The sequence below is a fragment of the Dermacentor albipictus genome, chromosome 2 (assembly GCF_038994185.2).
Source record: "Dermacentor albipictus isolate Rhodes 1998 colony chromosome 2, USDA_Dalb.pri_finalv2, whole genome shotgun sequence".
Lineage (NCBI taxonomy): Eukaryota > Metazoa > Arthropoda > Arachnida > Ixodida > Ixodidae > Dermacentor > Dermacentor albipictus.
In genome coordinates this window covers 42,660,229-42,673,341 of record NC_091822.1, presented here as the reverse complement: position 1 = coordinate 42,673,341, position 13,113 = coordinate 42,660,229, and the positions used below count along the sequence as shown (strand labels likewise).

The window sequence follows — 13,113 nt, the reverse complement described above, 5'->3', positions numbered from 1 at the left end:
GTGCAAAGGCGGCGGCGAACGCGTCCGCGAGCTGCTCTGCGCTCAAGCCCTGTGCGACCGCGATGGAAAGCGCCGGACAGCGAGGAACTTTGGTCGAAGGAGAGCGCCGAGAATGCGCCACGGGCGAGATCTGTTGCGCGTATCGTCGAGCGACACACACAAACTGCTCCAGCTCTGATTGCGCCGCTGCCTGGCATGACGGCGCCACGCCGCATCAAGGCGATTGTAGAGAGTCCCATCCTCTCTCCTGTCACTCTTGATGGCTCGATGTTCAGCGCGGCGCCGGACAGCTCGAAGGTTAAGCAGCTTGATGTCGGGCACCGGCGTTCCCGCAGGCACAGAACAGCATTTCGTAGCGGCGCCGACACAACGTGTCACGTGAGTCAGGAAGTCCGTGTTCGCAGTAGGGGGCGTGGCACAGAGTTTCCGAAACTGTGTCCAGTCGGTAACACGGTAGGAGTGCCGCGGTCCATGGGCTGTATCGTGCGGCTCGAGGGAGATCGGGTAATGATCGGAGCCCTGAGTGTCGCGGCTGCGTCGCCACTCGTAGTGGCAACCCTCGCTCACAAGCGACAAGTCGATGGCGCTCTTCCGCGCACCCCGGCGCACGAATGTGGGACTGCCGGTGTTGAGAAGTAGGAGGCCCGCAGAGAGGATGGAGTTCAGCAAGTCCCTACTTCGAGGCTCGGTGTACGGGCACCCCCATGTTGTGTGGTGACTGTTGAAGTCACCCAACACCAAACAGTCACCTCCGATGCGAGCGACAAGTGAAACCACGAACGAGTTGTCCCACCGACGCACGGGCCGAACATAAACACTGGCGACACAGGTGTCGGCACCCCCAACACGCACAGTCACGGCCACGCACTCGATTCCACTGGTTACGATGTCGGTGACATTTACGTCGGCTTGCGCGAGACATGCGCGAACATACAGAGATGCGCGGGACCGTCCAGGCGAATGCAGCGGGTCACAGCAATGATTCTTGTTGCAGGTCTGCGACTAGAATTCGGTGGCACTGTGATAGGCCACAAATACGGGGAGGTTAAACTCGCTGGGACGCGCGTAAGTTTCTTGTAGCGCGTGCACGTCGTATTCGTGTAGTGAGAGGTGCTCGGCGAGTTCAGCGTGACGGCAGCGCATCGAGCGGACATTCCACTGGAGGATGCGCGGCCGACGTTTCGGAGATCGCCTATCCATGCTGGGGCCGGGCTTGCTGGGCTGCAAGGGCCGCGACGCACATTTGCCGAGTGGGGCGTCCATCGCTGCTGTCTCTATGAGGACGCGCAGTGCTGCTGCGAGGGCCGCAATAACGGCATCCACACCTACATATGTACAACTACAATGCTTCCTTCAAGCTCCTCCACCTCGTATTCGTTGTACAGACTGGCGAGATTACTAGACATTGGTTGAAAACGCTTGCTCAGACCAATGTACGCCGCCTGACCTAGAACGTATTATTACCCCAGCTCTTCCTGACACGACAAAATTCATATGCGTATCACTTAGAAGCTCAATCGAAATCGGATACGACAAACTACGAGATGTGCGTCACGACGCCCAGAGGAAATACCGAAGAAGCAAATCTACCTGAGACAGTTCCATCTGTCAGCGAGCTCAACGACACGTGCGCTGGAAGCTTCACAAACTGGACACTAAGCACTGGAGAGGAATTTGTACTTGCCTTCATTCTCTCAAGCCACATAGTTAAATTGTGCAGGTGATGCGAAGCTTACAATGTCCCTCCCAAGAAAAGTACTAATTCCGAGCTCTGGCAGTAGTGCGATGCAGAAACAATGCAGAGGTTGCAGAGAGCTACTAAAAAGGAATGTGGCTACAGCTTCTCGTCGACATTTAATAATTGATGGACAAACTCCACTATCCGGATATGGCTGCCTTGGGATCATGTTCACGACGCAAGAACTAGACACCACACTCGCTTCCTCTCGAAGATCTTCGGTGGCTGAGCCAGGCGGCATCAGATACGCTGCCCTGCGAACTTTGGGGGGAAGACGCGCGAACTGTTGTCATCTCCCTCTTCAGTGTATCATGGATTTGGGGCTCTGTGCCGGAGAAATGGAAAACCAGTAGAATTGTTAGTGCTTCTGAAGCCTGGCAAAGCACCTCGTGCCTTATGTTCCTACAGATTCATTGCCCTGGCAAACAGTGTGGGCAAAACCGTGGAGAGAATGGTGCTGATGAGGATAGAGTGGTTTCACGAAAAGTACAACATTTACCCACAGATGATGACGGCTTTTCGCAAAGGAAGATCCTCCACTGATAGCCTGATTGACTGGATGTCAAGTGTCCAACAGGATAAGAAGCGCTCACGCTTGTCAGGAGCACTCTTTTTGGACGTCAAGGTACATTTGAAAATGTGCTGCGTGATGCCGTCTTTGACGCACTTGAGGAGCTGGGAATTGGAAGTAGGATGTTTTACTGGCTAATTACCTTACTGGAACTGGACCGGCCTTACTGGTTTATTGTACGGGTTTACTGGAACGCCTTTTGCTGGTTTTACTGGAACTACCTTACAGGCCGGATCATGTTGATGACGACGACAGATCGGGACACCGTCGTTATCAAATCAGCCGTGCGGTTTCTCAAGGAGGCGAACTCAGTCCTACACTGTTCATTATAGCCCTTATGGAGCTCGCCGATATAGTGAAAAGGACTACTAATTTGAGCCTATATGTTGATATCTGCATATGGGCTTCTGGTGTGTCGCGGCCACAACTTCGTGTAAGGCTGCAACGCGCAGTGTTGGTCACCTCGATGTACTTGCGGTAGCGAGGTCTAAAACTGGCGACTGCGAAGTGCGCGGCCCTTGCATATATTCGCAAGGCAATGAACTGCTACAAGATTGCGATCAACGGTCTAGCCATACCGTACGTCACGCACCACGGATTCCTAGGTGTGATTACTGCCTGAAACTTTTGCTGGTTGAAGCGACTATCGATGCTCAAGTCACCATTAAGCAGCTTCATGTACACGCCTAAATATAGAGCATGCATGAAATGGGGCCAGACAGATCATTGCTTCAGCTGCATGCATCACTTTTTGTAGGCTACCTATGATGCAGTTTACCTAGTGTTACAAACATCCGGGCCTCCTGCCGACATACACTTGATGGCTTACGAGCTCAAGCACTGAGAACATGCGTTGGTCTGCCACGCAGCACTTCGTCAAAGGGCGTGATTGTGGAAGCACGCGTACCTCCTATAGATGCTTATCTCTAATGCGAACCGTTAGAAGTATGTCTCCGACAAGTGACCCGCCGTCAATTCCACCCACTATCGACCAATCGCATTCTACGTCCAGACAGCACTTTTACGAAATCTCATACGCGTCATGAGAGCGTCCTTCCCTGAGCTTTTACTGAGGCAATAGCAGCAGCCGTTTAAGCGTGTACGTTGTCAAGACATGTGGTGAACCTATCCATTCCCTGAGTCATTAAAAAAGTCACGTATGCTCTGATGTGGACTTGAACAGTTGAGAAAAGGTTTATTAGCGCTTCTTATGCGAAGGACGCAGCGGCCGGGAATGGCGAGGCAGCCCAAACACCGTCCGAGAATACGCCAGCAACCGGCAGGGTGAGCAGAGCCGAGCTTTGCGTTGGCGGTGCGGCTGTACAGCGAGACAAGTCTTCTTCTTCACACTCTCCCCCCGAACAAAAAGCGCCATCAGGGTGACTTAAGAATCGGGAGGCAGAGGGTTGGGGTAGGGCTTCAGACACGAGCCGTGGACAATGTCACGTCCACGCTGGCGCAAGTCGCCAGGTGGTGACAGTGGTTCAATGAGAAAATTCGCCGGGGATGTTCGCTGCAAGACTAGATAAGGTCCTTCGAATTTTGGGACGAGCTTTGAGGAAAGTCGGGGCGTTTGAAAAGGGACAGAAAGCGACACAAGAGAGCCTCGAGCGCAGGCGGTGTTTGGAGGCTAGTTGTTGCGGTTTTCTCTCTGGCACTGCTGTTTCTGTGCCGCAAAGGTGTGTGCGAGCTGGCGGCATTCTCCGTCTTATCGGGCGACGTCGGACACAAGTAGACACTCAGAGACGTCTGTCTGGACGGTATGGGAGGAGTGTGTAGATGGTATACTGAAGCTCATGGCCATACGGGAGGAAAAAAGGCGAAAATCCCGTAGTGTCCTCGATCGCGGTGTTGCACGCGGACGTGATATACGGAAAGATGCGGTCCCAGATACAACGACCAGATGTCATGTACAGTCAACCGCAAATGTTTACGGGCCGCAGCGTCTCCCAAGAAGCTGAATTCTCGCGAAGCGTGGTCACACAGCCTCGAAATAAATGTTCCAGCACAGTAGCCTTCGCCACCTACACAGCGATTCATAAAATACGAAGTGTCATGACTTAACAGTGCGGGTATTCACATTTGAAAGGTAAACCGCATCCCGTAAACTTTTGCTGTTGACTACACGTCGAAAGCACATCACATAGTGTGCGGTTAAATCGCTCTTGGAGTCCCTTAGTCTGGGGATGGTATGCCGTGCTTCTCCGATAGATAATATGGCATTGTGAAAGCAAGCCTTCGACGACTTCTGCGATGAAGGAGCGGCCTCTATCGCTGAGGAGCTCTTGAGGTGAGTGGTGTCGAAGAACGAAGCGATGTCAGACGAAAGAGGCTGCATCCTTCACTGTAGCAGTTAGTAAAGCAGTGGTTATGGCATAGCATGTCAAATGGTTAACAGCAGCTACGATCCACCGATTGGCGTCTGCTGTGATAGGAAGCGGGCTTATGGGTTGATGCCGACGCAATCGGAGGGTTTGGTAGGGCACTGGAGCAGCTGCAAGGAACCAGACGGGCGTAAAGGCGGCGATTTGCGGCGTTGACAGTCAAGGCGGCACAGAACCAAATTTTGTAAAAGTTGTACATGCTGCACCAGTAGCAGAGGTGCGAATTCGTTCGAGCGTCTTGAAACCTCCGCCGTGGCCACATTGCGAATCATTGTGGAAAGAGACATATTTGTCATCTTCAGCTGCAGGGAATAACCAGAACGGCACCTAGAGCCTTTAGGAGCGTAATTGCGTCGGTGGAGCTGTTGGTCACAAATGTCCAAATGAACGGCTTGGCGTCGGAGGCTTCGGGTTACAGGGATGGTCGATGATCCAGATAGACAATCTGGCAAGGGTTATGACGATGTGCTGTGGCAAAGGAGTCCATGTCGAAGAACGACACGGAGTGTGCGCAAGTTGTTCCCTAGGCCTATTCTGGAGGTAAATGTGAACGGGACATGGCGTCTGCGTCTGAGTGTGTGGGCCCGCTGAAGTATACGACGTGAATATCGCACTCTTGGATGTGTAGGTTCCAAAAGGCAAGGCGGCCTGTGGGATTTTTCAAGTTGGCGAACCATGGCCTTCTACATGGGTATTGTCGGAATTTGCCAAGTGCTGATCCTAAAGTCAAGCACTCTTTGTCGGTCACGCTGTAATTGGCCTCAGGCTTCCTCAGCGTTCGACTCGCATAAGCGGCTACGTATTCGGAGTAGTCGGGCTTTCGTTGGGCGGGGACGGGGCCGAGACCAACCCAGCTGGCGTCTGTATGTGCCTCAGTTGCAGCTGATAGGCTGAAATGGCGAAGAATAGGTGGGGAGGTTAGAAGACAACACAGCGTAGCAAAGGCGGAGTCACATGCCGGGGACAAGGAGGAAAGGACGGCATCACCGCGTAGAAGCTGAGTCAATGGTGCCATTATCAACGCTAAATTCTAAAAAAGCGCCGGGAATATGGAGCATAGGCCCGTATAGCTTCGGAGTACATTGATGGTCTTAGGCTTTGGACACTCAATGACTACTCGAAGTTTTGCAGGATCGGGTAGAGCACAGGGATTAGACGCAACGTGGCCAAAGAGGGTGAGCACCCGTGCGGTTATGCAGCACTTTTTGAGGTTGAGTTGGAGGCCGGCGTTCGTTAGACAGGTCAAAACATGTGTGAGGTGGAGCATGTGAGTCGGAAAACCAGGCGACAGAACCACGATATCGTCGAGGTAACATAGACACATAGACTACTTGAGGCCGCGCAGCGTGTTGTCCATGAGTCGTTCAAGTGTGGAAGCGGCGTTACAAAGCCCGAAAAGTCATCACGTTAAATTCATCTGAGCCGTCAGGCGTAATGAATGCGGTTTTCTGGGGATCGGCTGCAGCTATCGGGACCTGCCAGTACCCTGAAAACAAGTACAGGGAGGAGAAGAATTGTGCTCCCTGAAGACTTTCGAGGGCGTCATCGATGCACACAAAGGACAGACGTCTTTGCGCGTTACCCTATCTAACCATCGGTAATCGACGCAAAAGCGAATGGACCCGTCCTTCTTGTGAACGAGAACGACAAGGGATGCCCTGGGACTGTGCGAACATTGAATAACGTCACGGCTCAGCATATCTTATGCTTGGGCGGTAATGACACGACGCTCTTCGGTAGAGAGACGCGGTATGGTGGTGGGCGTAACCGCTTACGCGACCCGGTGTCACTGCAGTGCTGCACTTCCAACGTGCCGCACAGGTAAAGTTGTGAAACATCAAATTAACTTTTATAGTGGAGCAGGAGGTCAACAGGGTCGGCACGTTCGGCAGGTGTGAGGATGTCGGCGATGGTACCCGAGAACATATCTCTGGACGTCTCCTGAAGCGCTGAAATCGCAGATTGTTGGCAGGAGTCGACATCAAAAGAATCCCCGGGGACGTCAACCAATGACGAAGAATCGAGGTGCTATATTAGAAGTATGTATTGCTGCAGCTGCCGGTAATGTCAAGCGTTGCGAAGGGTAGTGGTAGAGCTTTACGGATCATCAAGACGGTGGATGGCGTGAAGAGGACCGTTGAATCAGTGATGACATCGCACGATACGGGTAGAGGGTGAAAGAGCCAGGCGGAATATCTGTGTCCTCGCGCACGGAAGTTTAGAAGGGCGAACACGACCTTCGTGTAATGGTGCGTCACTCAGAGGCGAAAATTCAACTTCGGCACGTTCTCTGTTGATTACGGCTTTATGACTGGATAAGAAATCCCATCCGAGGATAACGTCATGTGAGCAGGCGGGAACAAAAATACACTCGACGATATGAACAGTGCCGTGAATGAGCGCACGTACAGTACAGGCTGCTTGGGGAGTGAAGTGCGACGCACTTGCCGTATGAAGCGACAGTCCAAAAAGCGGCGTGGTCACCTTTTGGCACAGTTTGGTGGCTATCATAGGAACGGTTTCGCCGCTATCCAAAAGACCGAACGTAGAAACACCTTCTACGGGAACTTCGACCACGTTAGCGGGACAGGCACGACGACTTAGATGGTTCGAACGGGGCGCAGCTCTTCCCTCTTGAACTGCGATGTTTAGTTTTCCTAGTGCCATGGTGCGAGTGACCGACCCAATGGGGAGAGCGAGCGTCAGCGAGGGGATGGCAAGCGACGTGACGGAAATTTTGGGAGGCTAGCACGAGCATACGGTTGGGCGAAGGAGCGGCGTATTGGTGGAAGGGCTGGCTGCCGTACTTTAATGGACGAACTGCGTCGCCGAACGCTTGAGGCCGACAGCGACAATATCAGGCGGCGTGTCCGGGAGTACAGCAGGAATAACAGACGGGACGATTGTCAGGTGTCCTCCAATGATCAGCTCTTGGTGCGGTCCAAAATGCAGCATTGGCTTCCGGTGGCACCGGTTGGGACAGCGTTGACAAAGGCGCCGGCGGAGGCATGGGTACTGCCTGCAAATGCGTAAGAGGCGCGTAACAGGAAGCACTGACTGCGCATAAGTGACAGGCATGGCGACATGCTCCACTCTCAGTGCAGAGTTCAGATTCGCGGCTGCAGATGGGTGGTTGTATGCAGAAGGGACAAATTGAGCGACCTGTTCGGAAATGAGAGTGTGGAGTGTGTTCGGTAGACGGGAGGTGTGCTCCTAGGAGAAGGGGACTGAAGAAAGTTGGCGTGGAACGTCCTCACGGGCGAAGTTCTTCACCCGCTGAAAGAATAAGGATTGTTGCATGGTCGATTGGTCAAATTGGTGTGTCGAGGCTCCCCAACGAGTCATCGCTTCCCGCAGGACGCCGAGACAAAGTGCGTTTCTTCCTTAACTCATCATAGCTCTGGCATAGGCTGACGATTTCGGAAACGTGTCGCGAATTCCTGGCTAGGAGCATCTGGAATGCGTCGTCATCAATTATTTTCAATATGTGGTGAATTCTGTCAACTTTAGGCATGGCGGTGTCGACTCGTTTAAAAAGGCCTGTGACGTCTTCAATGTAGCTAGCGAACGTTTCTGCCGTCTGCTGTGCTTGGGCGGGCAAACGTTGTTCAGCGCGTAGCTTGCGGACAGCAGGGCGGCCGAACAATTTCATTAAGGTTGTCTTGAAGACTGACCAAGTGGGCGTGTCACTTTCGTGGTTGTGAAACCACAGTTGGGCAAGGCTCGCCAGATAAAAGATGACGTCAGTCAATTTGGCCGGGTCACCCTCTTGGGCGCGCTCACCCGTTGGTATGACGATAACCTGTCTTCCACGTCTTCGTAGTCTACACTGCTGAAGATCTTGGGGTCCAGTTGTCATGCAACGCCGGTGCAGGTAACGAACTGTGCCGTTGGCACCGTTTGGGATGAGCTGTCGGTTTTGGCGAACAGTAGCGTTCGTGATCGCAGTTCCAAGGTTTTAAGCGACGGGGTTTGAAGCCCTGCACTTCCATCAATTCAGAATAGGTTTATTAGCGGCTCCTTACGTGAAGGGCACAGCGACTGGGGAACGGCCAGGCAGCCCAAAGCACCGCCCGAAAAGACACCACCATCCGCCAGCGCGAGCAGAGCCGAGCCGCGCGTTGGCGATGCGGCGGTAGAGCGAAACGCGTCTTCTTCACACAGCTAACTTTACCCCATATATCTGAAAAATATGCCGCTTCCATACGCATATTTACTGACGGGTGGGTGTCAACAACCACGTCAAGCTCGTTATTTATAATACCGAATACGAGCGTTGGTCAGCGCTTCCTTCTCGACCACCAAACTACATCAATGGCCGCAAAGATTGTTGCCATTCGGTATATAATCAAGTTTTATCGATGGAGACGCCTCAGACTCGGAATATGTTTTGCGGTTCATAGCCGGAACTCCAGTTGATCGATTCCGCACTCAGACGAGAACCTTCCTATGTCCTTTTGAAGAGGGGATCGAAAAACAGCTGGTCATTGTATAAGCTTTCAGTGCATTCCGAGACACTGTGACTTATATAAAAATGAGCTCACCGATGTGGAAGCAAAGACGGCCCACATTATTGCCACACCAGTGTCCATCCTATATTCAGGACCAGACACTAATGCCCTAATGTATAGACGTCTGCGCGACAATACCGCAGTATATTGGGCCTCGCAAGGCCATCGTCATCGCTGACTTCATGAACTCGACTGGGAGATGAAAATGCGGATACCACCCACCATGAAAAGGCGTAGTGCAAGCTTGCTTCACACATTATGATTAGATGTGGCCTTCGCCCTGCGTAACCAGAATCTCATCGGCTGGGCGACCACTTGGAATGGTGAGGAATACGGTAGTCCATAGACGACAGAACACCTCTTTTGCAGCTGCCCATGATTTCATATATAGAAAATGGCTGATACACATCTTGTCAAAATTTGTCGTAGCACCGTTGACTCAAAAGGTAATATTTGGACCTTCACCTGATCCTGGTCGTCAGCCTCATAGTCTGAAGGCTGTCAACAAATTTTTTGCACAAGAGCGTACTGGACGAGACACTTTGAGGTGTCCTGGACAATGGTAGCTTTTCACCACCATATTCACCCTCTCAATCAATACCTTCTCTATTTGTTGTACACCCTTTCACCTTCCCCCAACGCGGGGCAGTAGGTGAGAACTTTGATTTAGGCCGACTTCTCAGCTTTTCTCTCATAATAACTTAGCCTCTCTAACTCTGCGTTAGCTCGAGCGGCGTGGACATAATTACGTTCGTGGGACTATTACCCCCATTTCTTGTAAATTTCTTCTTGTGCCGGCAGCTGCGACGGCTGTTTATATTGTTCGAATCGACTCACGCTTACTATTGGCACAAGTACAATATTTCGCACCTGTGGTACACCATTCCACATGCGCCCTTTTTCGACTATAGTGCTGGTCGTTTCAGTGGCAGGCATCGCAAGCTTGCTAATCTTATGAACACTTTCAGCTTCGTGAACACGCTTTCTTTCGCGAGCTGCTTCTTGCGCGAAACTTTGTTCGTAAGTTCGCTTAGTGAATTCCGCCCCAGGTCCACTCAGGGCGCTTCCGCACCTCACATGGTTGCAGCGCTTATGCATTACGGAATCGTCGTGACTAGTGGGAGGACGACAGCTGGCAACCTCTGAGTGTGTGATGTTAGCCTTATATGCACTAGTACTGTGGTCTTTCTTGAGTGGCTCTCCTTTTCCGGGATTTCTGAATATTTTAGCCAAGATGTTTAAATTTGGGAGCCACCTATCCATCTTCCTTTATATTCGTTGGTCATTCATCGAGAAAATAATTTTCTCTCACAAACTGTACCGACCTGCAATGTGCCTTCCGAACCTATCTGGACCTTCCCTACTTGAGACCACGCTATGTCGATAGCTACAGTCAGAAGTAACTCTCGGGTTAGTCCACATGGAAGTGTTTGACGACTGTGGTTGCCTATATTCTAAATACGCCGTGTCTCGCGACTTTGGTCACTCGTGTGTTGAAACGCCAGTTTTATACACGAATACTTCGGAGTGCCACTTTTATCGGTCATTGCATCATGTGGTGACGAATGCACCGGCGCACTTCGTAAAGGCAACAGTGCTGTGTAGTAGTCTGTAGCACTAACTGTTACTGGTTGACGGCTGTGCTTATGTATTTGTACATATTGTCTTCCTCTTCTATTTCGACCTTGCTTTTAAACCATCTCTTCGGCGTCCCCAGAGTAGGCCAGCAAACGGTAATCTCCTTTCTGGTGGACCTCCCTTATTTTGTAATTTCTTTCTCGTATCTGTCTACTACCGCTTTGGCCGCATTCCTTTTGCTCCCTTTCGTACTTGAGGCATAGGCTTATGTATTCCGTGATCCCTTTAATTATGTTTAACTTCATAGCAAGCATCTATAGTCAGTGTTGTTAATAAATGTGATGTAGTGGGCATCATTATACTTCCTTCCTATAAATTTACAATTATTTTCGAAAGACAGAATATCGGATTATATTGCAAGGAACAAATTCAATGGTGCAGATTTGGCGACATTTACAGGTAAGATGATGCCGAAATTTCAAGTGTTCACATTTATTGAAGTGAACCTTGGCTAAGCATTTTCCGATGGTACTAACTTATGATAAGTATTGGAAGAATAAATTCAAGGCCAGCCGCAGTCTTAAAGGGCATGACATAGATCCTAAGATGTTACGTACCGTTAGTGGAGACTGGCAAATCTATTCCGACTGTAATTTAATGTGGATGCCAAACGTAGTGCCATAGCTATACTTTCGCAGTGTATTATATTCTGATTATTTCCAGGTGCTTGTGGTACCCGGCGATATCACAGTCGAGGAGGATATTGCTGCTATAGTGGAAGCGACAGCCAAGCATTTTGGAAAAATTGACATACTGGTGAGTATGAGCATTACTGTCGATTGCATAATTTGGTACAACATTAGGATTACGTAGTGGTATTTAGCAAATCAATCTCTGTGGCTGCCTGGTTCCTGGTAACTCGTAAAGCGCGTGGAATCGAAAAGCACAACGCAAATTACAGCGACATACAGAGCCGCGCTGTCGTTCTTTACTGGTGTATCTGTCACATTCCTCGTGATGTGCTTCATCATTTTACGGTGTTTTGAGTAGTAAGAAGTGGTTAGCAGAGCGAGAATCACCTCCAGTTGAATAGTGGTAACCGCAGTAGCTAACACAGTAGGTAACATCCTTCGATCAACGACGATCACACAACAGGCGTTCGTAATGAATCACGGCAAGAACTGTTATTTATAAAATTTATTATTTGAAGAAAATGCCGGAGATCCAACCAGTTGGAATCTGTAGACAACGAAGCTTTGTGTTAATGCATAAAGAGTGGAAACACAAGTGCGCGCACGCACACGTACGCACGGACACACAGTGACAAACACTAATTATACCGAGCCTTTTCTTAAGCGGAGTTTCTGATTACTACTGAGTATAACAGACGCCTTGAACGCATCAGTTTCATAGACAGCATGCCCCTACGTACATAGCGCAATTGGAATCCCTTTTATCCCAAGAAGTGTTTACTTCCTCATTACGGAGCAGCCACGGATGCAAAAAGATAGCTTTCTAGTTCTTTTCCCCGAGCCCCATCTGGTGGTGTTGCAAGGAAACCCACGGCGCGCATAGTCCGCTCTCATTGGTTGGCCTGTTCGGCAAGAGAGTAGCCAAGCCATAGCCACGATTTCGAAGCCAGGCGAGGTTTGCAAAGAAAAGCTACGTTTTCATAAACGTGGTGGGACGCACATACGATGGGATGAAACGCCGGCTTGGTAAGCGAGAAAGTGTTTTCACCCATTGGCGGCAGCTCTCAGCGGCTGTGGCATTTCGCTGCTGAGCCCGAAGACAGGGGTTGTATTCTGCCCTACGGCGGCTGCATTCCGACAGGGACGCATTGCAAAGCGCTCGTGTAGCATGCTTTGCGTGCATGTTGAAGAACTTCACGCAGTCAAGAGTTATTCGGAGTCCCCCACTATGGCGAGCTTCTTAACCAGATCGTTGTATTGACCCATATTTTATACTTGATATGTTTGAATTAAAGATTCTACTTTGTTGAGAACGTGTTTCCCGCAAAACGTACTTTTGAAAAGGTTGGCTACCAGGCTTCACGAGTGGACCTGCAGTAGCAAGCTTTTGCACAGAAACCAGAGAAATCCAATCAGCAGGCAATTAACATAACGCGCTCACTCGCTTGCTGCACCTTATCTCTCGAAGAACATCTTCAGTCCTGGATTATGAATGAGAATTTGTCCCGTCATAAGCGTTTTGAAACGCAAGAGTCACTCGGATACCCCACTCCCTCGAATCTACAAGTAACTTAGAATAATGCAGCATGGACAGAAAAGTGCCAACGTAACGTCGGGACACGATTACTTAGCATGATTT

General features: G+C 50.6%; 1 protein-coding gene across 3 annotated transcripts in view; it reads left to right on the top strand.

Moving 5' to 3' along the window:
- The window catches only part of LOC135912784 (3-oxoacyl-[acyl-carrier-protein] reductase FabG-like), a 98,416-nt gene that overhangs the window by 42,938 nt on the left and 42,365 nt on the right, over positions 1 to 13,113 (top strand). For all 3 annotated transcript variants that reach the window (XM_065445333.2, XM_065445331.2, XM_065445332.2), the window contains exon 3: positions 11,506 to 11,598. In XM_065445333.2, coding sequence (XP_065301405.1) covers positions 11,506 to 11,598 — 93 coding nt within the window. The remainder of the gene's footprint in view (positions 1 to 11,505; positions 11,599 to 13,113) is intronic.